General features: G+C 50.2%; 1 protein-coding gene across 6 annotated transcripts in view; it reads left to right on the forward strand.

The window, feature by feature from the left end:
• Positions 1 to 26,625, forward strand: part of LOC119973234 (uncharacterized protein C3orf20-like) — a 260,613-nt gene that overhangs the window by 162,054 nt on the left and 71,934 nt on the right. For all 6 annotated transcript variants that reach the window (XM_038810916.1, XM_038810917.1, XM_038810919.1 and 3 more), the window contains 2 exons: positions 14,997 to 15,186; positions 23,213 to 23,302. In XM_038810916.1, the coding sequence (XP_038666844.1) occupies positions 14,997 to 15,186; positions 23,213 to 23,302 (280 nt within the window). The remainder of the gene's footprint in view (positions 1 to 14,996; positions 15,187 to 23,212; positions 23,303 to 26,625) is intronic.

The following is a 26,625-nucleotide window of genomic DNA, read 5'->3' on the forward strand; positions in this document are numbered from 1 at the left end:
AGGCCTTCTTCACAGCTCTATCCACTTGAGTGGCAACTTTCAAAGAACAATGAACATAGACCCCAAGATCTCTCTGCTCCTCCACATTGCCAAGAACCCTACCATTAACCCTGTATTCCGCATTCAGATTTGTCCTTCCAAAATGGACAACCTCACACTTGTCAGGGTTAAACTCCATCTGCCACTTCTCAGCCCAGCTCTGCATTCTATCTATGTCTCTTTGAAGCCGACAACAGCCCTCCTCACTATCCACAACTCCACCAATCTTCGTATCATCTGCAAATTTACTGACCCACCCTTCAACTCCCTCATCCAAGTCGTTAATGAAAATCACAAACAGCAGAGGACCCAGAACTGATCCCTGCGGTACGCCACTGATAACTGGGCTCCAGGCTGAATATTTGCCATCCACCACAACTCTCTGTCTTCTATCGGTTAGCCAGTTTGTTATCCAACTGGCCAAATTTCCCACTATCCCATGCCTCCTTACTTTCTGCATAAGCCTACCATGGGGAACCTTATCAAATGCCTTACTAAAATCCATGTACACTACATCCACTGCTTTACCTTCATCCACATGCTTGGTCACCTCCTCAAAGAATTCAATAAGACTTGTAAGGCAAGACCTACCCCTCACAAATCCGTGCTGACTATCCCTAATCAAGCAATGCCTTTCCAGATGCTCAGAAATCCTATCCCTCAGTACCCTTTCCATTACTTTGCCTACCACCGAAGTAAGACTAACTGGCCTGTAATTCCCAGGGTTATCCCTATTCACTTTTTTGAACAGGGGCACGACATTCGCCACTCTCCAATCCTCTGGTACCACCCCTGTTGACAGCGAGGACGAAAAGATCATTGCCAACGGCTCTGCAATTTCATTTCTTGCTTCCCATAGAATCCTTGGATATATCCCGTCAGGCCCGGGGGACTTGTCTATCCTCAAGTTTTTCAAAACGCGCAACACATCTTCCTTCCTGACAAGTATCTCCTCAAGCTTATCAGACTGCTTCACGCTGTCCTCTCCAACAATATGGCCCCTCTCATTTGTAAATACTGAAGAAAAATACTTGTTCAAGACCTCTCCTATCTCTTCAGACTCAATACACAATCTCCCGCTACTGTCCTTAATCGGACCTACTCTCACTCTAGTCATTCTCATATTTCTCACGTATGTGTAAAAGGCCTTGGGGTTTTCCTTGATCCTACCCGCCAAAGATTTTTCATGCCCTCAGGCAATTTCAGGCAATTGGGGGAGCTGCCGTTTAGATTAGCAGGGGTCAGCTTTAGGTACCTAGGCATTCAAGTGGCGCGGGAAAGGGACCGCTGCATAAATTAAATCTGGCCCGACTAGTGGACCAAATGAAGGACAGTTTTCGGAGATGGGACGCGCTTCCATTTCCACTGGCTGGGAGGGTGTAGACGGTGAAGATGACGGTCCTCCCGAGATTCCTGTTTGTATTTCAGTGTCTCCCCATCTTCATTCCGCGGTCCTTTTTTAAACGGGTCAACAAAGTGATCACTGGCTTCGTTTGGGCGGGCAAGACCCTACGAATAAGGAAGGTAATGCTTGAGCAGAGTCGGGGAGAGGGCGGGCTGGCGCTGCCAAATTTTAGTAACTATTACAGGGCGGCGAATATAGCCATGATCAGGAAGTGAGTGGTGGGGGAGGGGTCAGTATGGGAGCGTATGGAGGCGGCTTCATGCAAGGGCACCAGTCTGGGGGTGTATGTAACTGCGCCTCTGCCGCTCCCGCTGGCTCGGTACTCCACCAGCCCCATGGTGGTGGCGGCCCTGAGAGTCTGGGGGCAATGCAGGAGACATGTGGGAGCAAAGGGAGCATCGGTCTGGTCCCCAATCTGTAATAATCACCGGATGGGGGAGGGTATGAATGGGGAGTTCCGGATATGGCGGAGAGCAGGGATTGAGAGGATGGGGGACATGTTTATAGAGGGAGCTTTCCGAGTATGAGGGCACTGGAGGAGAAGTTCGGGTTGGTGAGGGGAAACAAATTTAGGTATTTTACCAGGATGCTGCCTAATTTGGAGTATAGGTCTTATGAGGAAAGGTTAATGGAGCTAGGGCTTTTCTCTTTGGAGCGGAGGAGGCTGAGAGGCGACTTAATAGAGGTTTATAAGATGATGAGGGGGATAGATAGAGTGGACATTCAGAGACTATTTCCTCGGGTGGATGTAGCTGTTACAAGGAGTCATAACTATAGGGTTCAGGGTGGGAGATATAGGAGGGATGTACGAGGTAGGTTCTTCACTCAGAGAGTGGTTAGGGTGTGGAATGGACTGCCTGCTGTGATAGTGGAGTCGGACACTTTAGGAACTTTCAAGCGGTTATTGGATAGGCACATGGAGCACCCCAGAATGACAGGGAGTGGGATAGCTTGATCTTGGTTTCGGACAAGGCTCAGCACAACATAGAGGGCCGAAGGGCCTGTTCTGTGCTGTACTGTTCTATGTTCTGCAGGTGTGGGACTTCTTACATAAACAGGTGTCAACCTTCCCGCTCCTACCGCTAAGGGGAATTCAGGACAGGGTAGTTTCCAGAGGGTGGGTAGGGGAGGGGAGCGTCTCTGACATTTATAAGGAACTTATGGGGTCAGAGGAGATGCAGACCGAGGAGCTGAAGCGTAAGTGGGAGGAGGAGCTGGGGGGAGAGATAGAGGATGGTCTATGGGCGGATGCGTTGAGTAGAGTCAATACGTCCGCAACATGTGCCAGGCTCAGCCTGATACAATTCGAGGTCGTTCATCGGGCTCACATGACAGTGGCCCGGATGAACAGATTCTTTGGGGTGGAAGAAAGGTGTGCAAAATGTGCGGGAGGACCATGTCCACATGTTCTGGACATGTCCGAAGCTTAGGGGATTGATGCACGATCAATCACTACTGAAGCGAGATTGTAGTCCAATTGAAGGCTTTAATGAACAAATAGTTACCCCAGCAGCTCCTGTACAGAATGACTGCTGTGGGTGAAACACAGGCTCTTATGCTCTGCCTGCTGGGCGGAACCAGCAGGCAGGTTCTACCAGTCATACTACAGTATAAGGAACATCCCACCTAGGTACCGCGATACCCCTAATATAGCCTACCACATTCACCCCCTGTTTAAAAAAGAGTCCGGCGGGGGTGGTGGCCTTGCTTTTACAGTGGTAGAGGTTATAGCGGTACCCTTTGGTGCCTTTACATGCAATACACATATTTACAGACAATTATTTACAAGTTCATTGTACAATGAAACTATCAGCCGGTCGGGGGCCCTGGTCGTCCTCTGCTATCGTCGCAGTCCCGGCGGTGATGCTGGCGTCGGCTCGGGCGTCCGTGGCTCTGGGAGCGTGTCGTCTTCAGCTTCATCGCATCCGGATGGGGCCAGTGGTAGGACGGATCCCCCTGGGAAAGGGGCTGCGGTGGTGTATGCCGGTGGAAAAATGGTTGGGGTTGCGGGGGGGGGGAGGGGGGGTGGATCCAGCGGGGGCCAGATCCCGGAGGGAGACCGTGTCTTGCTGGCCGTCGGGGTGTGCCATATAGGGGTACTGAGGGTTAGCATCGTGGAAATGTACCCTTTCGACCAGTGGGTCCGACTTGTGGGCCCGTACGTGTTTGCGGAGTAGGACGGGTCCGGGGGCTGCCAGCCATGTTGGGAGCGAGGTCCCCGAGGAGGACTTCCTAGGGAAGGCAAAGAGACATTCATGAGGTGTTTCATTGGTAGTAGTGCAGAGTAGTGATCGGATGGAGTGAAGTGCATCGGGGAGAACCTCCTGCCATCGGGACACTGGGAGATTCTTGGACCGTTGGGCCAGTAGGACGGCCTTCCAGACCGCCCCATTCTCCCTCTCTACCTGCCCGTTTCCCTGGGGGTTTGTAACTGGTTGTCCTGCTGGAGGCAATGCCCTTGCTGAGCAGGAATTGACGCAGCTCGTCATTCATGAAGAAAGACCCCCTATCGCTGTGTATGTAGGCGAGGAAACCGAACAGGGTAAAGATGCTTTGGAGGGCTTTAATGACGGTGGCAGCCGTCATGTCTAGACAGGGAATGGCGAAAGGGAACCGGGAGTACTCATCAATCATGTTTAAGAAATACGTGCTGCGGTCGGTGGAGGGAAGGGGCCCTTTGAAATCCACGCTGAGGCGTTCAAAGGGGCGGGAAGCCTTCACCAGGTGTGCTTTCTCTGGTCTGTAGAAGTGCGGCTTGCACTCTGCGCACATTTGGCAGTTTCTGGTTACGGCCCTGACCTCCTCAATGGAGTAGGGCAGATTGCAGGTTTTAACAAAGTGGAAGAACCGAGTGACTCCCGGGTGGCAGAGTTTGTCGTGGAGGGTCCGGAGCCGATCTACTTGTACATTGGCACAAGTGCTGCGGGACAGGGCATCAGGAGGCTCGTTGAGCTTCCCGGGACGATACAAGATCTCGTAATTATAGGTGGAGAGCTCGATCCTCCACCATAAGATCTTATCATTCTTAATTTTGCCCCGCTGTGCATTGTCAAACATGAAGGCTACTGACCGTTGGTCAGTGAGGAGAGTGAATCTCCTGCCGGCGAGGTAATGCCTCCAATGCCACACAGCTTCGACGATGGCTTGGGCCTCATTCTTGACAGAGGAATGGCAGATTTCTGAGGCGTGGAGGGTGCGTGAAAAGAAGGCCACAGGTCTGCCCGCCTGATTGAGGGTGGCAGCCAGAGCTATGTCTGATGCGTCGCTCTCGACCTGGAAGGGGAGGGACTCATCGATTGCATGCATTGTCGCCCTGGCGATGTCTGCTTTTATGCGACTGAAAACCTGGCGGGCCTCTGCCGATAGGGGAAAAACCGTGGACTTGATTAGTGGGCGGGCCTTGTCCGCATAATTGGGGACCCACTGGGCGTAATAAGGCAGTGGGGGAGGGGAAACTCCTTGGGGGAGCGCATGCGTTCGGAATTTGGGCCTCTGACTCCATCATGCACTACGTAGCCGCGGATGGCTAGGCGATCGGTGCTAAACACGCATTTGTCCTTGTTATAGGTTAGGTTAAGGATTTTTGCGGTATGGAGGAATTTGCGGAGGTTGGTGTTGTGGTCCTGCTGGTCGTGGCCGCAGATGGTGACATTGTCGAGGTACAGGAACGTGGCCCGCAGACCGTACCGGTCAACCATTCGGTCCATCTCCCGTTGGAAGACCGAGACTCCATTTGTGACACCGAAGGGAACCCTTAGAAAGTGGTAGAGCCGCCCATCTGCTTCGAATGCAGTGTACTTGCGGTCTTCCGGGCGAATGGGGAGCTGGTGGTAGGCTGATTTAAGGTTTACTGTGGAGAAAACCTTGTATTGCGCTATCTGGTTGACCATTTCAGATATGCGGGGGAGAGGGTACGCGGCGAGCTGCGTATACCTGTTGATGGTCTGACTGTAGTCTATGACCATCCTATGTTTCTCACCGGTCTTTACAACCACAACCTGAGCTCTCCAGGGGCTGTTGCTGGCCTTGATAATGCCTTCCTTTAGTAACCGTTGGACTTCTGACCTAATGAAGGTCCGGTCCTGGGCACTGCACCGTCTGCTCCTGGTGGCGACAGGTTTGCAATCGGGGGTAAGGTTTGCAAACAGGGAAGGCGGGACGACCTTGAGGACCTTGAGGACCTTGCGGATCGGGCCGTTGCCCGGGGTGTTTGTTTTGCCCGCAAAAATAGCCCCCCCCCCCCTTTCCGCGACCGCCGGAGTTGGAGGGGGCACACAGAGTGCAGGCAAGGCAGGGGCGGCCGGGCGGACCCCCCCCCCCGCCCGATGGTGATTAGGTTCCACAGGTTCGTGGACAAGGAGCGGGTGCTGCGGTGGACAAGAGCGCCGGGGGCAGCACGTGGAACAACAGTGTTCTCCGCATTTATCAGGACCTAAGCCAGGAGGTGGCTCGGCGGCGAGCAGCCTTTAAGAATGTCAAGGAGGTGCTGTTCAAGAAGCACGTGAAGTTTGGTCTGCTGTTCCCAGCTCGGCTATGGGTCACGCACCAGGGTCAACACCACTACTTCTCCGAGCCCGAAGAAGCGATGGATTTTGTGAGGGACCTGGGGCTGGTCCCGAAAGGAGGCCCCAAGGACGCGAGTTAGGGCCCGAGGATTTCTGTGGGAAGGAACGCCGAATGTGCCTGGACTGCTGCTCAACGGTTTGCTGGGCCAAGCGGAACATTTGAGACTCTTTCCTTTGTTCATGGACATTGGTTTGGGGGGTTAACCCCCCCTTTCCCCCCCCCTTTTTTTTGTTTTTGTTTTTTTTGTGGTCTCTCTTGTTTCTTATGGGGGGGGGGGTTGGATATATATTTATGTGCTTTTTCTCTTTTTTCTGTGGTTTTTTTTTCCTGTTTGGGCTGGTTTGTGCTTTTTGTGCAGCTCGCGGAAGACACTGGAGCCGGCTTGCCCCAGTGGGTGGGGAGGAGGACGGGGAAACAATGGGAATGAGACAGGAAGGCGCCGGAGTGTTGAGTCACTGGGCTAGCAGATTGGCTAGTCAAGGGAGTCAGATGGGGGGGGGGGGAAGTTACAGCCAGTAGATGGCAGGGGTGGGTGTATCGGGGGATAGGGTTAGGGGAGGAGGGGGTTGTTCTGCTGACGGGAGAGGGACTTGAAATAGGCACTGGAAAGGAGGTCGAGGGTGGAGGCAGCCAAAGGGCGGGCCAGGAATGGCGCGACGCACGGGCCAGGGGCCGGCCCGAGAAAGGCTATGGCTGACCGGCGGGGTGGGGGGGGTGGGAATGTGCCCCCCGACCAGGCTGATCACCTGGAACGTCAAGGGACTGAATGGACCGGTTAAGAGGGCGCGGGTGTTCGCGCACTTGCGGGCCCTGAGGGCGGACGTAATTATGTTGCAAGAGACACATCTGAAAGTGTCGGACCAGACCAGGCTAAGGAAGGGCTGGATTAGCCAGGTCTTCCACTTGGACTTGGACTCGAAGTCCAGAGGGGTGGCAATCATGATCAACAAGCGCGTGCAATTTGAGGCAGAGGGCATATCCGCAGACAGGGGGGGCAGATACCTGATGGTACGGGGCAGACTGGAGGGGAGAAGAGTGGTGCTGGTGAATATATATGCCCCGAACTGGGATGACGTGGACTTCATTAAAAGAGTGCTGGGGAAGATCCCGGACCTGGATTCTCGCAGGCTAATAATGGGAGGGGACTTTAACATGGTCCTTGAGCCGACTTTGGATCGGTCGTGTCCCAGAACGGGTAGACTCCCAGCAATGGCAAGGGAGCTGAAAGGGTTTATGGAGCAAATGGGGGCAGTGGACCCCTGGAGAGATAGACAGCCAACAGGAAGGGGCTACTCGTTTTACTCGCACGTCCATAAAGTATATTCCAGGATAGATTTCTTTGTACTAAGCAGGGATTGTATGGGGGAGGTAAAGAACACGGAATACTCAGCAATTACCATTTCAGACCATGCCCCGCATTGGGTGGACCTGCAGTTCGGGGGAGCGAGCTATCAACGCCCGCAATGGAGGCTAGATGTGGGACTGCTGTCGGAGGAGGGGGTCTGCGAGAGGCTTCGGAAATGCATAAAAAATTACCTGCAGGTGAATGACACGGGGGAGGTCTCAGCGGCGACCTTGTGGGAGGCGCTAAAGGCAGTAGTGCGGGGGGAGCTGATTTCAATTGGGGCCCACAGAGCCAAGGCAGACCGGGCAGATAGGATAGATTGGTCAGGGAAATGGGTCGGATAGATGAAGAGCACGCGGAGTCCCCGGGGGAGGTTTTACTCAGGGAGAGGCAGAGACTACAGGCGGAACTGGGGGCACTATCCACGAGCAGGGCCGTGGAACAGCTTAGGAAGGCGAGAGGAGTGGTGTACGAGCATGGGGAAAAGGCTAGCAGACTGTTAGCGCAGCAACTCAGGAGGAGGGAGGCAGCCAGGGAAATAGGTAGAGTGAGGGACAAGGGGGGTCGCAAAGTGGAGGGCCCGGCAGAATTGAATAGGGTATTCCGGGACTTCTATCGTAAGCTGTACACTTCGGAGCCGCCGGAAGAACCGGAGGGGATGAAAAGGTTTCTGGACGGGTTAACATTCCCAACAGTTGGTGGGGGGGCGAGTGGAAGAGCTGGGGGCCCCGATTAGAGTAGAGGAGGTATTGGGGGGCCTTAAGGCTATGCAGTCGGGGAAGTCCCCGGGGCCGGATGGATACCCAGTAGAGTTTTATAGGAAGTTCTCTGAGCTGGTGGGCCCGGTCTTGGCGAAGGTTTTCAATGAGGCAAGGGACAGAGGGACCCTGCCGCCGACAATGTCACAAGCCACCATATCTCTGATATTGAAGCAGGGTAAAGACCCGGAGGCGTGCGGGTCCTACAGGCCAATCTCCCTGATTAATGTAGACGCCAAGCTCCTGGCAAAGGTATTAGCGGGTAGAATGGAGGACTGTGTACCGGAGGTGATTGGGGAGGATCAAACGGGGTTCGTGAAAGGTAGGCAGCTGGCGGCCAATTTGAGGAGATTACTCAATGTGATAATGATGCCCCCGGCGGGTAGAGAGGTGGAGGTAGTGGTGGCAATGGACGCCAAGAAGGCCTTTGACCGGGTGGAGTGGGACTATCTATGGGAGGTGCTCGGACGGTTTGGGTTCGGGGAGGGATTGGTGGATTGGATCAAATTATTATATCAGGCCCCGAGGGCCAGCGTCAGGACTAACAGAGAAGTGTCGGAGTACTTTAGGTTGTACCGAGGGACCAGACAGGGCTGCCCGCTCTCCCCGCTGCTGTTTGCGCTGGCCATAGAGCCGCTGGCGATTGCGCTGAGAGCCGCAGAGGGTTGGAAGGGGATGGTGAGGAGTGGGGTTGAACACAGGGTTTCTCTTTATGCAGACGACCTGCTCCTGTACGTGTCGGACCCAGTGGCCGGGATGGGAACTGTACTGGGAATGCTGAGGAAGTTCGGCCAGTTCTCAGGATACAAATTAAATACGGTCAAGAGTGAAATGTTTGTGGTCCAGGCAAGGGGCCAGGAGAACAGATTGAGAGGGCTACCCTTTAGGCTGGTTGAGGAAAATTTCCGGTATTTGGGAATCCAGGTGGCACGAGACTGGGGCAGGCTGCATAAGTTAAATTTGGCCAGGGTGGTGGAGCAAATGAAGGGAGAGTTTCGGAGATGGGATGCACTCCCGCTGTCGCTGGCAGGGAGGGTGCAGACTGTAAAGATAACAATCCTCCCTCGATTTTTGTTTATTTTTCAGTGCCTCCCGATCTTTATCCCACAGTCCTTCTTCAAAAGAGTTAACGGGCTGATCATGAGCTTTGTCTGGGCGGGAAAATCCCCGCGGGTGAAGAAGGCAATGTTGGAGAGGAACCGCAGCGAGGGAGGGCTGGCTTTGCCGAGTCTGATCAATTATTACTGAGCGGCCAACATCGCTATGATAAGGAAGTGGATGGTGGGTACGGGGTCTATTTGGGAGCGGGTGGAGGCGGCTTCGTGCAGGGGCTCCAGCTTGGAAGCCCTGGTCACGGCTCCTCTACCGCTGCCGCCGGCCAAGTACACCACCAGCCCGGTAGTGGTGGCGACCCTGCGCATATGGGGCCAGTGGAGGAGGCATGTGGGGGAGATGGGGGCGTCAGTCTGGGCGCCAATCTGCGACAACCATCGGTTTGCCCCCGGCAGTATGGATGGGGGGTTCCGAGTATGGCGGCGAGCAGGGGCGGGAAGGGTGGGTGATATGTTCCTGGAAGGGAGCTTCACGAGTTTGAGAAGCTTGGAGGAGAAATTTGGGTTGGTAAGGGGAAATGATTTTAGATACCTACAGTTGCGGGACTTTGTTCGTAGACAGGTCCCATCTTTCCCACGCCTCCCGCCAATGGGGATCCTCGACAGAATAGTCTCTAGGAGAGAAGAAGGGGAGGGCAGAGTCTCGGGTATATATAAGGTGCTTATGAGGGAGGAAGGGTCCCAGACAGAGGACATGAAACTTAAATGGGAGGAGGAGCTAGGTGGGGAAATGGAGGATGGGCTGTGGGCAGAGGCCCTGAGTAGGGTAAATTCGACCGCGACATGTGCTAGGCTCGGGCTGATCCAATTTAAGGTCGTTCACCGGGCCCATATGACGGTGGCTCAGATGAGCAAATTTTTCGGGATAGAGGACAAATGCTCTAGGTGCGCGGGAGGACCAGCGAACCATGTTCACATGTTTTGGGCATGCCCTGAGCTGAGGGGGTACTGGGAGGGATTTGCGGGGGTCATGTCCTAGGTGCTAAAAACAAGGGTGGTGATGAGTCCAGGGGTGGCAATTTTTGGGGTTTCGGAAGACCCGGGCGCCCAGGGGGAGAAAGAGGCCGATGTTTTGGCCTTTGCTTCCCTGATAGCCCGGCGACGAATATTATTGGCATGGAGGGACTCAAAGCCCCCGAAGACTGAGTGGTGGCTTGCGGACATGTCGAGTTTCCTGGGGATGGAAAAAATTAAGTTCGCCTTGAGGGGATCTGTGCAGGGGTTCACCCGAAGGTGGCAACCATTTAGTGACTTCTTTGCGGGAGAGTGAGCATCAGCAGGGGGGTGGGGGGGAGGGAAAATATGGCGGGTAGTACCAGTGGGAGGGGAGCGGGCTTGTACAATATGTTACAATGGAAGTATTGAAAGTACGTGGATGTTTGCACATTTTTGCCTTTGCTTCCTTTCTGATGATGTCCGTAACTGTTTATAAAGCCAAAAACTACCTCAATAAAATTGTTTATTAAAAAAAGAGTTCGGTGTGGTCATTGGCTGAGATTTGTGACAGTTACAGTTTCTATCTAACACTAACAATGCACGGTAAAAATCGTCCAGTGATTCCCCTGGGATCTGCTGTCTAGTAGCTAAAAGATGCCGAGCATATACCTGATTCACAGTGCGGACGTAGTGCTCTTTTAACAAAGTCATTGCGTCCTCGAAACTGTCTGCTTCCTCGATAGGCGTGTAGATTTCTGGGCTCACCCTTGAGTGGAGGACTTGCATTTTCTGGAGAGCAGCCATTCTTCAATTCTTGTTTATTAAATTGATACACGATCAATCACTACTGAAGCGAGATTGTAGTCCAATTGAAGGCTTTAATGAACAAGTAGTTACCCCAACAGCTCAGGTACAGAATGACTGCTGTGGGTGGAACACAGACTCTTGTGCTCCGCCTGCTGGGTGAAACCAGGAGGCAGGTTCTACCACTCATACTGCAGTATAAGGTACATCCCACCTAGGTACCGCGATACCCCTAATATAGCCTATCACAGGGATTTTGGCAGGGGTTTGCAGATGTCATGTCCACAGTGTTAAAAACAAGGGTGGCACTGAGTCCGATGTGGCGATTTTCAGGGTGTCGGAAGACCCGGGATTCCAGGAGGAGAAAGAGGCAGACATTCTGGCCTTTGATTCCCTGGTAGCCCGGAGACGGATACTATTAACTTGGAGGGACTCAAAGCCCCAAAGTCGGAGACTTGGCTATCGGACATGGCTAGCTTTCTCTGTTTGGAGAAAATCAAGTTTGCCTTGAGGGGGTCACTGTTAGGGTTCGCCCGGAGGTGGCAACTGTTCGTCGACCTCTTCGCGGAAAATTAATCGTCAGCAGAAGGGGGGAGGGGGTTAGTTTAGCTTAGAGTAGGGGGTTAATAAAGGTGGACCTGTAAAGAAGGGAGATGGCTTTTGCACTATGTTTATAGTTTCATGTACAATACCAAAAATACCTCAATAAAATGTTTATTAAAAAATAACTCTGCTTTCTCTCTCCTTACAGAGACCTGCTGAGTTTTCCCAAAATTCTCTGTTCTTGCTTATGGGGCAATTCTCTGGGGCCGTTATCCCCAGGCGGATATCGCAATGGCCCGTTGAATCGGGTGTGAGGGCCAAAACAGGATTCTCGCCGGACATCAAACTCATGCGAGTACCTGACCCATTCCGCCGGCCCCAATCAGGTTCTCACCCAGAGCAGGCGAAAAACGCTAACTCCTCACTTTCATTTAAATTGTAATTATTGGGCAAGAAGCCCAATCACCGGCTCCCTGGGATGCTCTGGCCCCTCCAGCCGGGAGTCACATGGGCATGAATTGCTGCTGGTCCTGACAAGCAGGGGGTCTGCGCAATGATGTGAATACCCTCTCTACACTTACCTCCAAGGTGCTGAGGGAGAGGTGGCGTTGGGCGGGTCTTGGGCTAGGCTGAAGAGGCTCAGATTGGGAGAATTTCCCTGGATGGGGGTTGTGTGGTAGGTCTTCCCTCTGTAGCTTTATAAGTCTTTAAACTGTCTTTCAGCATGGCAAGTTGTAGTTTAAAAACTTTGCTCTGATGTGTTGGAAACTGTTGCTGTCCCTCCCAACATGTCAAATTCAAAGACCTGTCAGTTGAAGGTGAAAGTGCTCCCTTTGATTTGTTGGAAACATTTGAATTGCTTTTTTTACAGTTGTTTTCATTCCCTTTTAAGGTTTTCAAATCTCTGGGTATGCTGAGAAGCCCAAAAGCTTTGAACTGCATTTTTTACATTCAATTTCACAGTCTTTTCCAAGCCTCTTGATTGACAGGTGCAGTTTATTTCCGAGGAGGGCTTAGTGGTTTTTTTTTAATATCTCTTCATGGTCCATTAACTCTGAACTACTTCCTCCTTGAGCAGGTGTTCTTCTGACTACATCTTTTTCAAAGAGGCTGTCTCTTTATTCTGAAGAGCTTCGTAAAAAGACCAGGGGCTGGATTCTCCCCTACCCGGCGGGGCGGGGGGTCCCGGCGGGATGGAGTGGCGTGAACCACTCGGGCGTCGGGCCGCCCCAAAGGTGCGGAGTCGGGGCCAAGCCCTCACCTTGAGGGGCTACGCCCGCGCTGGAGTGGTTGGCGCGCCGCCGGCCGGCGGGAAAAGCCTTTGGCGCCACACCAGCCGGAGCCGAAGGGACTCCGCCCCGGCGGAAGACTACGCATGCGCGGGAGCATCAGCGGTTGCTGACGTCATCCCCACGTATGCGCGGGGGGGGGTCATCTCCGCATCGGCCATCGCGGAGGCTGATGCCCGACGCGGAAGGAAAAGAGTGCCCCCTCGGCACAGGCCCGCCCGCCGACCGTGTCCCAGGCCACCGTGGGGGCACCTCCCGGGGCCAGCTCGCCCCATGCCCCCCCCCCAGGACCCTGGAGCCCGCCCGCGCCGCCAGTCCCACCGGTAAGGGAGGTGGTTTGATTCACGCCGGCGGGACCGGCATAACAGCAGCGGCCCATTACGGACCGGAGAATCGGCGGGGGGGGCACGACCGGTGCGGCGCTATTCCCGCCCCCGCCGAATATCCGGTGCCGGGGAATTCAGCGGCCGGCAGGGGTGGGATTCACGCCGGCACCCGGCGATTCTCCGATCCGCCGGGGGGTCGGAGAATCCAGCCCCAGGTGTTCTGGTGCTGCCCCGCACCTGCTATTTCTAGGAAGCGGGTGTTGCTGACTTGGAGCGGGAGCCTTGTCGGTAACTCGGGGGAGGTGGACCTTTCCAGGAATTCGGAGTTGGGGGTTGCTTGTCAGAAATTGGCGGGACATCTTGCCAATAATTACAGGGGAATTGCAATATTATTCTGGAGATCACATGCCCATTACAAATGGCAATCTGATCTCTAAGGAGCTGGACATGTCAGTGGCTTTAGCCCCCCGGAAGGCCCTCTCCAAAAAAGTTTCAAAGTAACATTGGATCCCACCTGAGCAGTGCTGCCAGCACTGGCGGGAAACACTCCGGTTTTTCCACTGGCGCCAGCCTTTAATTCTTATTCGGGAGAATCATGGCCTGTATGTCTGTTTCTGTGAAGACAGTTCTTGAAGATAATATTCTACAGCAGCAAAACTCTTGGAAGTTGCTACATTTCTTGACCTTGCACAAGTTCTGAACCAGAATAAGTGAAACTGAGCTGGTGACTGTTGTATTTACAGTTCAAAGACATGTCAACTTTAAACGTTTCTGCACATTGTGCAATTCTCATGTCAAGTAAGGGTGTTAATTAATGAGAAAATGTGTATATATAAAAAACTTCTCACACGCCAAGTACAAAACCATCTCCAAGACAAATATGGGAGAAACACACAATGTATGATTATCCAATACCCATTCCTGTTGAGGGAAACAGTACGACTGTGTTAAATGAGAGAAATTCAGAACAGATCTAGTACCTCAAAGCTGTGTAGCCATGAGGAGCTGTACACCATCAGTAGCAGCAGAATTGTATTCCATCACAATCTGCGACCTCATGGCCCCACTGCACCATTACACCAAGCCAGGTGATCAACCCTGGCTCAAGGAGAAGTGCAGGAGAGCATGCCAGGAGCAACACCAGGCAAACCTAAAAAACTGAGGTGTCAACCTGGTGAAGCTACACAGCAATATTGAGCCATATAAGGAGATATGAAATCAGACAACCAAAAGCTGCACTCATCAATAACTTGCTCGCCAATGCTCATTTTGGTTGCACCAGGGCCATTGAACTTTAGACTTCATTGCAGCCTTGATCCAAACATGGGCAGAAAAGTTGAATGTGGTGAGAGCGATGGCCCTTGACATTTATGTGTTGCATCAAGGAGCCCTGGTAGAATTGAAGTCAGTGGGAATCAAGGGGAAAAGCTCTCTACTGGTTGGAGTCATATCAGCACAAAGGAAGATGGTTGTGATTGTTGGAGGTCAAGCAGCTCAATCCCAGAACATTGCTGCAACATTTTCAGTGAGCGGGATCAAATCTCACTCCAAAACGCCATCTAGGCTGATGCAGCCCAAGGTGCTCCCCACCTGTCCCTCCCTTCCTACAGAACCCAAACCACCAATCCACCACTTTCCATTGTATTATGGAGCGTCAACTGATTGAACGTGATATGGGAATACATTTTTAAGAAAAGCATCTACGTGGTGGGAAGTGGGAGGGGGTGGGATGGAGTCAATGAACGCTGTCAAGAAATTATGGTTTAATTCAAAGAAACTTTTAGCGGTGTTAGGCAACACTCTGATCTTCTGTGTTCTCTTCGTACATCACATCCTTGTTCTGATCAGATTTCCTTGCTACTTATTTACACAGGCCTCAGCCAATATAAGCAAGGCAAGATTTTTGAGACTGAAAAGCGTATCAAAAATGTGCACCTGGGGACAGAACAAATAGATTACCGTATCCCTGCAAACCGAATTATTTCACAGCCATCAGATTATATTCGCTTCTTATCGGTTCAAGAAAAGACCAAGTGTCTGCCTCAGAGTTGCACCTTTACCAGGTAAGCCAGTGACGGGTTGCTTCAGATCTTGAAAATACATGCCAGGTCTAAAAGGAATGCGAGATATTCAGATCAATTTATCCAGTATAGGATGGCAAGTTGGTAGGAGTTGTAAGAGGTAACAGCACAGTCGGAATGATCCAGCTCCACTGGGTGTCCAACTGAATTAGGGGCAAGTATCTCCTTTTTAAAAAATAGTATTTTTATTTAAGTTTTTCATTGTAACAAACAACGCAACAAAACCGCAGGAATGATACAGCTCGGGGAGATAAAAGAAGTGTTAACATACTTGGATACTGGGGAGAAATTGGAGAACAGCAATATAACTGGCTCAATATAAGCATGAGACTCAACTTGTCGCCTCCATAGCACCACCAGAGAACAAGGGATAAAAGGATAAGGCCATAAAAACATGGTAAAATGGTGCACACTTTTTTGACACTCACACAGGCTGCGAGAGTTCAAAATAAATATTTCAGGCCACGTTCAGGCACCAGCATGTAGGAACAGAAGAACATAGGAACAGGAGTAGGCCATTCAGCCCCTCGAGCCTGTCCCACCATTTAATGGGATCATGGCTGATCTGTGGCGTAACTCCATATACCTTAACATCTTTGCTTAACAAAAATCTATCTCTCAGATTTAAAATTAACAACCGTTCCGGCTTCAGCTGCTGTTTGTGAGACAGATTCCAAACCTCTACCACCCTTTGAGTGAAGAAGTTCTTCCTAACAGCTCTCTTGAATGGTCTAGTCCTAATTTTTAGACTATGCCCCTAGTGCTAGAATCTTACACTAGTGGAAATAGTTTATCGTTATCTACCCTGTCTTTTCCTGTTAATATCGTGATTACTTCGATCAGATCACCCCTTAACCTTCTACCATCTCCCTCAACCCAGCAGCACCACAGGCATCAATGACCCACTGTGGCCCCCTCCCTCCGATGTCAGACTCGTCTGTACCCCTGCAGGAGCCAATCATGGATTCTTAAACCCCACCCGAACAAAAATAGTAAAATACAAAGAAAATCGGCAAGAACCCCAATTCTCACCCTATCTCTAACATAATCCCAACCTCAGGCACAGTACAGAACGATCATCATTCCACATATTGATTCAGATTATGGCCAGTGTCATCAGCACTTCCCAACACATTAAAAGTTTCCCGATTTTAATAAAATAGAATGGACTTTGCTGCTGAATCTAAATCATGCCTCAACTCCCACATTGAACATGATTTATATCTGACTTGTTTCCCTGTAATTAAAAAAATCCACACTTGTAAACTCACATTTGCATGCATTGGCTCACATATCCGACTCACAGAAAGGCAGCCAATTATAATCTGGTTATGGGAACTTGCTTAAAAGTTGGTTCAAAAGATCATACCCACCCCATGGCTCCTCAAATCCTCTGTGCCAACTCCATGCTTTAACTAATGAGCCATATCACAAAGGCAAGTGTGAAATTGCTAAGAAAAGAACACCCATTGAGAAATATTCTTTGAGAAAGTACTGCTGTCCCTGTAACCCCACAATTGTCAATCTAGCAAAGCTCTGAAGAAGTCATACGAACTTGAAATATCAATTTTATTTCTCTCTCCACACATTTGACACACCTGCTTAGTTTTGAAAAAACATTTTCTTATTTATTTCCCATAAAAGTGTCAATCAGGAAGACCATCAAAGCATCAGTAACAGTAGCTTCAAATAATTCACATCTCTTAATCTTATCCGGATAAACAATGAGCCTTTGACAAAAGGGATCACAGGTAGAACAATTTATTACAACCACATAAAACTGTCAATCAAGCAAAGTCAGCAGTTCTCTTTCAATTGTCAAAATAGAACTCCTTCTGAGCTCATGCTTATATTGGGTTTCACTCTCAGCCAAGCATGCTTAATAAGGACAAGGCCCCTTGGGTTTCCACCTAACACAATAGCAAATTATTTATATTGCATCTTTAATTTAATAAAACATCCCAAAACACTTCACAGGAGTATCATTAAACAAAGTATGACACCAAGCCAGGTGACCAAAATCTTGATTGAAATGTATTTTATTCTAAACTTATTAAAACAGTTACAAAACATAAACAATCTGGGGAACATACAACTTTTTTTCCTCATTTTCACCCTTCCCCCTCCACAACAAATTCCTCAAACATGGCCACGAACATCCCCCACCTTGCCTCAAAGCCCTCCGCTGAACCCCTCAATTCGTATTTAATCTTTTCTAGACGGAGAAAGTTGTGTAAATCTCCCAGCTAGGCCGCCACCCTTGGCGGCATTGCCTACCGCTATTCCAATAAGATCCTTCGGTGGGCAATCTGAGAGGCGAAGGCCATTACATCGGCCTTCCTCCCCTCCATCAGCTCCGGCTTCTCCGATACCCCGAAAATCGCCACCAAAGGGTCTGGCCCAAATGCCTCCCCCGCGATCCTTGTTAGTGTCGCAAACACTCCCGCCCTGTAACTCTCTAGCTTCTCGCAGCCCCAAAACATATATGCGTGGTTTGCTGATTCCCGCCCACACTTCTTGCACTCATCTGCCACTCCCTGGAAGGACCTACTCATTCTTGCCCGAGTCATATGCACCCTATGTACCACCTTGAACTATATCAGGCTCATCCCCGGGCACGAGGAAGTGGCGTTTACCCTGCGTAGCCCCTCACTCCACACTCCCCAATTTATCTCCCCTCCTAGCTCCTCCTCCCACTTCTCCTTAACCTTCACCACCTGCTCGCTTCCCTGCTACCCATATATGTCTCCGATCCTGCTCTCCCCTTCCACGTCCAGAAGCAGCAGTCAATCCAGCAGGGCATACTTCGTTAGCTTGGAGAACTCCATCCAAACCTTCCGAAAGAAGTCCCTTACCTGTTCCTCTATACTGACATCTCTTCCAGATACAGATCCCTCACCTTAAACAGCCCCACTTCTCTCCACTTCCTATAAATAACATCAGTCCCCATGGTTTTTGCACAGCGGCGTTAACATCTATTATAAAGTGCCTACTCAACTGGTTCCAGATCGTCACTGTGCATTGCACCACTGGGCTCTCTGTGTATTTCCTTGGCGCCATCACCATGGCCCTCAGGCTGGACCCCTACAGGATTCTTCCTCCATCCTAACCCATTCTGCCCCCTTCCCACCACCACCTCACCTTGCCCATGTTCGCCACCCAATAATAATGCAGCACGTTTGGCAATGCCAACCCCCCCATCTGCCTCTGCCTCTGTAACAGGGTCCTCTTTACCCTTGGTACCCTTCATGCCCACACAAACTCTGAGATAATCATATCCAGCTTGCAGAAAAAGGCATTTGGTATGTAAATCAGCAACGTCTGGAATATGAATAGAAACTTTGGCAGGACATTCTTCATCACTTGGACCCTCCCTGTTAGAGTCAGGAGCAGCGTTTCCCACCTCGTCAGATCCTCCCTAACCTCCTCCACCAGCATTGTTAAATTCCATTTATGCAACGTGACTCTTGACGTCACACAGGGGCTGGATTAGCACATTAGCCTAAATCGCTGGCTTTTAAAGCAGACCAAGGCAGGCCAGCAGCACGGTTCAATTCCCGTACCAGCCTCCCCGGACAGGCACCGGAATGTGGCGACTAGGGGCTTTTCACAGTAACTTCATTGAAGACTACTTGTGACAATAAGCAATTTTTTCATTTCACACTTTGAACAGTAGTTTCCCAGCCCCACGTTAACCTCTGCTCTGTCCAAGCACCCTTCTACTACAAAAACTGTCCAAACTTTTTTAAACTTTGTATATTTGTATTTTCTCATACCTGGTGGCAGGATTTATTTCAGTAATGTCACTGGCTGAGTAATCCAGAGGCCCAGGCTTCAGGGACACGGCTTCAAACCCACCACGGCAACAGGTGGAAATTAATTTCAATTTAGTAAATCTGGAATATAAATATGGTGATCATGAAACTATTATCGATTGTTGTAAAAACTCATCTGGTTCACTAATGTACTTTAGGGAAGGACATCTGCTGTCCTTACCTGGTCTGGCCCACGTGTGACTCCGGACCCACTCTTAACTGCCCTGTCTATCTGCTCTAAGGTGGGTGAAGTGAAATACAACCTCTCACAGGTTCTCACCTGCGGTGCTGGGATGAATCCAATATTGATCGTATTGTTGAAGCATAACAATTTGAAACTTACCATATGCATGTCTCTCTTAATGGAGTGGACAGCCTAACCTGTGTTACAGACACATGGGTGAGGTGGATTGAATTCTTATTACTGACCCTCCCCCTCTTCTGCCGTTGACAGTGATAGTTTTAATTTCTAATTTAATTTGTTTCCCTTGTTAAAATGGGCCGTGGTGAGTTTACCAAACCTGGAATTATGAGGTTGAATGTTAAAAATAACCCCACAGCAAATTCCTTAAGGTGAAATAAAACTAGAATTTATTAACACATTGAAAAGCCGAGAGATGGATCGCGAGTGTACAAGGTAGAGAGGCAGAGAAAGAAAGGGAAAGAGTTTAGAGGAGTCACCCTTTTAGCACATGAGAGTTTCTCTGCGAGGGTTGTGTGACTTTGGAACTCTCTGCCTCAGAAGGAGTGGAGGCGGGGGTCACTGAATATTTAAGACAGGAGTAGACAGATTCTTGTTAGGCAAGGGGATCAAAGGCAATCGGGGGAAGAAGGGAATTTGGAACCCAAAGCACAAATAAATCAGCCATGATCTCATTGATTGGTGGATCAGGCTTGAGGAGCCGAATGGCCTACTTCTGCTCCTATTTCATATGTTAGAAGTTAAAAGACAGGGCTGTAAGGTACAGACCTGGAATAACATGGGCCTGCGAGAAGCCAAAAATCCAATGAGGCTCGAAGACTCTTTACTACGGACCTGTGAAGCTGTGGTGTTCTGTTGGCACGGCTAGGCATCAGAGAGATTCCATGGAAGGCAAAGCTTGAATACCCATGATGACCCAGGGCAGAGGAACATCAGAAGGAGAGGTTGAAACCCTGGAGATGGATCCTTGGTGAAATAACCCAGGAGAAAGCGTTGTTTGGGAGAAGATTCCAAGACGTGCTCTTCTAGAGCAGAATTTTGAAACCCTCCTGTGAAAGAAATAGTTCCAGTGAGACCAGTTGGTTCACAGTTTGACAAGCGTCTGGGAAGAATTGATGAGAAATCTGCAGAAGTTGTTGAAGTGACACCTGCCACATATTCTCTGGGTTTGTTGTGTCTAACCGCAGTTTGCCTGTTGGGTTACATGGCCTGTGTATTTACTGAGAACATTAGCATTTAAGATAGATCTTGTAACTTGTGTTAGACTTACAAATATGTAAATATCTGTACATGTGTAGTTGGGATAAAGGAGTCATGTAATACAGGGCTTTTCAAGTCATGGGAGGGTGTCAGGAGAGTTACGGAGTGATCAGTCGGAGCATTCCCGATCATGGGAGAAACGGCCACCTGCCACAACCGGCTTTTAAGTTGAGAATGCCGGCCACGGCCGGCTTTTAAATGTGAACAATGCACTCTTCCCGCTAGAAGCAGCGGCAGAGAGTAGGCCATACGCCAGGCACCTACACTGACGTCATGCACCCTGTACATCCATGCTTTTGGTGTGAAATCACGGAGAAGAGATTCCCCATTTTCTAGCTGCAAGCAAGCAAGGCAACAGGACTATGTAGAACCGAAGATGGAGGAAGAGAGAGCCAGAGATACAAGTAGGCCAGCAACTCACAACTGAATCTGTTGGAGAGACTGCTCAGCAGAGTCCAGCGCAGGACAAAGCAGCGCTAGTACAAGCCAAATACAGAGCTCCAGGGCTTCTGTTGAACAGTCGACGAAGAAGAAACTGAAATCGGGAACAAAGCAGTATAAAGATGATTCCTTGAGATATGGCTCTGTTATTGTGCCAATGGAGGATGCAAAATACCTGGGCTGGATTCTCCACTCGCTGACGGCAAAATCGAGTTCGGCGATCGGCCGGAGAATCAAAGTTCCCGACCGAGTCGGGGGCGGCGCTTTCGCGATGCTCCACCCCTTCCGTATTGACTGCCTCAGGACATTGCCTGAGGCCCGCCCCCCGATGCTCCGCCCCCAACCGGCCGAGTTCCCTACTGCATTGGTCGCATGTGGTCTCATCCGTCGGGAACGTGGCGTAGCGGTGCGGACTCAGTCCAGCGCCACCACAGTCAGGGGAGGGCTGATCCATGGGCAGGGGGGATCTTTATCAGGGGCTAGGGGCACTGTGGGGGTGTGGTCTGGGGCGTGCGGTCCGGCCAAAGGGGAGCACTATTTCACGGGTCGGGTCCACAAGCAGCCTCCGGCCTTGCTCAGTGTACTAGGCAGTTTGTTTCAAAGGCAATACAAGGCCAGCAGCGCGGGTTCAATTCCCGTACCAGCTGAGAATTCTGAATTCTCCCTCTGTGTTCCCGAACAGGTGCCGGAATGTGGCGACTAGGGGCTTTTCACAGTAACTTCATTGCAGTGTTAATGTAAGCCTACTTGTGACAATAAAAGATTATTATTTTGTAGCACGGCGCGACTGCTGCAGGCCGCCGCCGAGCGCATGCGTGGCCATGGACCTGGCAATTCTCCAGGCCGTTTCAGCAGCTAGAGCCGGGTGCTCTACGCTGCCGGCATGCTAACCCCCAGCCAAATGTAGGATCGGTGGCCGTTTTAAGCCACTTCTGGCATAAAACACCACTGTTCCCAAGCCAGCGTGGGGACATAGCCTCAAAATTGGAGAATCCAACCTGTATGTTATATGCAGGGCTGTACTGGCAAATGAGAGTTGGATGCTAATTATGTCTTACCTTGCAGACATCTTTTCAATTCTAAATTAATTGAACCTCAAATTGCAAGGGAAGGATGATGATTGCTTTCAGCACTGGAAAGAAATAGATGCTTTCCAAAAGTCATTCAAAGTTTGGCAAATGTGAATACAAAGCCAAAACACACTGCTACAACACATTGAAGAAAACAGTGTCAGTATGGGAACTGTCATTAGACTGGGAAGCCTTATTCAGTCGCATCTGGCTCCGTTGATCAACAGTTTTGTCACTTCTTTCCGGAAGAGAAGTTTCAGATTTTGAAAGAGAAGAGGTGGGTGATAAATCCTTTGGAGTTCGAAACTCCAGAGTCAATTATTAACTTACAGCTGACTCTAAATGAAGAGACTGAACATCTGCACCTCACCTGTGACAGCACATTAATAACATGCCACAAGTCCATGAGGGTCAGCGTTCTGGAGTAGCGTCTCCGAGGAGTATCCAGTGCAGAGTAAAACAAGCTGAACTTTGCACCTGATATGTGCATAGCCCTTTCCTCCTGCCAACCTGATTGGAATGAGATCATGACGGCCAAGTAGGATCACCTGTTGCATTAAAGGTAAGCGAAACAGTGTGTTGCGAAGGTTGGCCAACGTGGGTCGCGAAGGTTGGCCGGTTGGTAAATCAGAGTCCCGGGAGAAAAGTTTGGAAAGCACTGATGTGATATAGTTCTTTTCTTCTTTCATAAATGTTTTATTCGGTTGTTAAAAGTACATCAGCAGACTCCTGGGACCCTGTTTATTCGCTGTTCTCCATGTTTCTAAAGAAAATATAAAGGTTAGGATCTATCAGGCCCGGTTTCACTCTGGGATCTGAATTTGTAGTAGTCACATCAACTGGGATCATCGCCTTCTCAAGGGCAATTAGGGATGGGCAATAAATGCTGGTCTAGCCAGCGACGCCCACATCCCATGAAAGAAGAACAAAATTAGACCTGTAGCAGTTTAGGAAAAGATGTTGAGCTCTGATGTATCAGAAACAGGCTCGACTGCTCTTTATACACATATTGCCCTGAGACTCCTGCTGTTTTGAAAGCTGTGCAAATTCACTAATATTTTAAAATGCAACAATTAAATATAACTCTATCTCAAAACCTGTCCCACCAAGAGGGAAGAAAATGATGAACTATTTTTAAATGTGGCAGGCTGACATGTAAATTCACTATGGTTCTTTCGACTTTGCTATTTTGTTATTAATTATCAATCCTCTCATTCTAGCGATTTGGCTTCGATAATTGCCAGAGAAGGCAAAATCAACTTGCTTTTGGCCAGACGTGGATCTTTCATCCATGCTGATGTCAAACAGGGGTAAGTGTGAGCCTAAACACACATTGAATTTGAATTCATTTAAATGCTAATGAACACATGGATATTGTTTGGCACTTTTTAAACGCCAATCTTGTGGAACTGCTTGAACTATCACATGTTTGCATCTTAACAAGCACCAAAATTCAGGATATCTGCCCAAGGACTGTATAGGTGCTGCAATTAGCCTGTACACCAGAGGAGAGCGCTGCAGAATGGACTTACCCCTCAGACGTCTCTCTGAAGCTGGCTTTAACTCTGGGATCAGAGGTACAAGTGTTTCCCCTACACATGAGAACTAAGTGAAGTATTTGTGGATTCCCACCGGAAGGTCAATTTCTCTGAAGGTTGAAACCCTTTTGGATTCTGAGAAAGTGTGTTGTGTTTCAATTTTTGGAATGTCATTGTTTGAATTCTGTGGAGCACAGACAGGGCTGAGTATTCTGAACAAAGTAAAGGATGTGGCAAGATGTGGTGCAGGTCTCCAATGCAGAGAGAATGGAAAATAAAACTCCTGACAATCATCTTACTGCTACAACTTGCTGCCTCCCAATTCCAGTTCTCTTCCCGCACCTAGTGATGCACTAAGGCAAACTTTTGTCTGTCTCCATAGCTAGTAATTCCTTGAACAGGTCACTAGTCTGTCACCAGGGGCTTATAGCTTGAGGGGGCACCTGTCCACATCAAGCGTAGCTGACCAGGAGTCTCCCCCACTCTTACCGCCAGCCATTAGCGTGTTTGGAAGGATTTGCAGGTTTAGACACTCAACCTGTTCAGCTGCATTATGAACGCACCCACCCTTTTGCATATAAAAGAGCGGTACGGTCACACAGTGGTTAGCACTGTTGCATCACAATGCAGGGTCCCAGGTTCAATTCCCAGCTTGGGTCACTGTCTGTGGGGAGTCTGCACGTTCTCCCCGTGTCTGTGTGGGTTTCCTCCGGTTGCTCCGGTTTCCTCCCGCAAGCCCCAAAATACGTGCTTGTTAGGTGAATTGGACATTCTGAATTCTCGCTCAGTGTACATGAACAGGTGCCGGAATGTGGCGACTAGGGGCTTTTCACAGTAACTTCATTGCAGTGTTAATGTAAGCCTACTTGTGACACTAATAAAGGTTATCATTATTATTATTAGATAAGCTTTTGGACATTGAAAACCTCCACTCTCCCTCCTCCAGAGAGTTTCACTGATCTCTAGAGCAGTGCTTCTCAAACTATCTGATGTGGCGGACCGGCAGTTTTTTTTTCAATGTGCCAGGGACCGGTGAGCGAAACAAGCCAATCCAGGATTACTGTCTCTTTCTTTTCTGGAAACACTCCACGTACCGACAGACGATGGCTCGCGTACCTGCACGCGTACCACACTTTGAGAAGCACTGCTCTAGAGGACAATGTGATGTAAATTGACTTGTCTTGCTCTTCATACTGAGACAGCTTCTCAGTGTGGTTGCTGGGAGCTGACTCTGTCAATGTGGAACATTACTGGATGTGAGGGATGTACAAAATTGTGCCATATCTGAGCCTTTGCACTGAGAGTGGATCCCTTGCCCATTCTTTCATTTAAATTATTATTTAAAGTGACTTTTTATTAGAGTTCTTCCATTTTTACAAACAATACACCACACCCTCAAAACTGGTGCAGCGTGATCAATGTCAGGAGGAAACCAACGCAGTTGGTTCAGTAAACCCGGCGCTTCTCCATTTACAAAAGGTAGAGAGGTCAAGTAATGGGGTTGGAGGAGAAAGGATAAAGACATGAAAACATTGCAAAGTGGTGCACACCCTTTCGTGTACTATATTGGGGCAGAACTACATAACGTACGGGGTGACTGGGGTGACCACTTGTCGGAGGACCTCAGATGCTATGGAACATGAGTATTTGAAATGGGGGCCACATACTTTTTGGAATGTATCCGATTTGGATCGCAGTATACACATTTGAAATTCTATTGAGATGCAATTCATAATAATTTCATACCACTTCTGGACAGAAGGAGGCTTATCGCTAATCCAGGAACAAAGGATATTCTTCTGTGATGCAAACGTAAGGATATTGTCTTTTCTCATTGGTAATTATCTTTTGTCTGGGAGCCCCAGAGCCAAGGACAAAAGATCAACCTCTAAGGCCGTCTCAAATATCTTCTCAAGCTCTTTAAGTATGTTCAACCAGTAGGATTTCGTTTTGACACAAGACCAGACACAATGAGCTGGATTCTCCGTTAGGCCAATGGCGAAATTGGGAAAGGCGATTGGGTGGCAAATAGCTTCCCATCCCAAAATTGCGGCAGGTGCCAATTTGGCGCCAAATTGTGATTCTTCGTCACCTCGAAAACGGAATCAATGTGTTTCACTCTGCATGTATAGTAGATACTGGCTGCATATCATTAGCGGGTCTGAGGGCGAGGGGGGGGGGGGGGGGGGGAGCAGGCCAAGTGATTGGGGTGACCCCTCCCCCAGGGGACGGGTGGTACCCAGGCACGGACCGCCATTACGGCGGCCACCTTGCTGCGCACCCACTGACTACCCACCTTGGTCTTTGGTTCTGACCTGTGTCTGGCCTTATGGTGCATCCACACCCACACCACCCCACCCACCCCCCTTCCCCGCCACCACCCACCAGCAGCCCATCCAGGGCAACACCCACAGTAGCCCCTGGCGAGGGCAGTGCCAGCTAACGCTACCCCTGCCATCAGGGATGGGCCACCGACGGGGCCAGGGGTGAGAGGATTGGGGGGAGGGAAGATGCGAGGGCGGATCCCGCAGTGCCAACTGAGGCCACCATGTAGCCCGGTGGACCTGGTTGGCCACGGAGGTATACACCATGCTAACATGTCGACCTTTCACCCCTGCAGACAATGGATGTCAGAATTCAACCAGCAATGGCGGCCTTTCTGCTAGTCGCCATAGCCCTGGGGGTGCCCTGCGGCTGTACGAGCTGCAGCTGCTTGAGGAGGAGGAGGAAGAAGCTGAAGCAGCGGAGCGGGCAGCGACGTAAAGGTTCAGGGACACCCTGGGAGTGGGTGTCCTCCCCCATAACCCCGCAGTGCCAGGTGTGCCATATCTGGCAGATGTGGCGCACAGTCTCTCTGCTCAGCCGGAGTCTTTGATGGCATGCCAGACCAATACATCTACTTTGATGTGGACCGAGCCCACCAGGGTGCCCGGGCAGCGGGGTTTGCCGCATCGCCGGGATGTCCTGGGTCCAGGGGGTGATTGACAGGATGCATGTCCCCCATGAGCACCTGCAGATGACAGGCCGCTCTGCACAAACCTAAAGGGGCTCCACTTGATGAACATGCAGCTGGTGTGTGACCATCAACTGCCCAT

Source organism: Scyliorhinus canicula, chromosome 11, assembly GCF_902713615.1.
Source record: "Scyliorhinus canicula chromosome 11, sScyCan1.1, whole genome shotgun sequence".
Classification (NCBI taxonomy): Eukaryota; Metazoa; Chordata; class Chondrichthyes; order Carcharhiniformes; family Scyliorhinidae; genus Scyliorhinus; species Scyliorhinus canicula.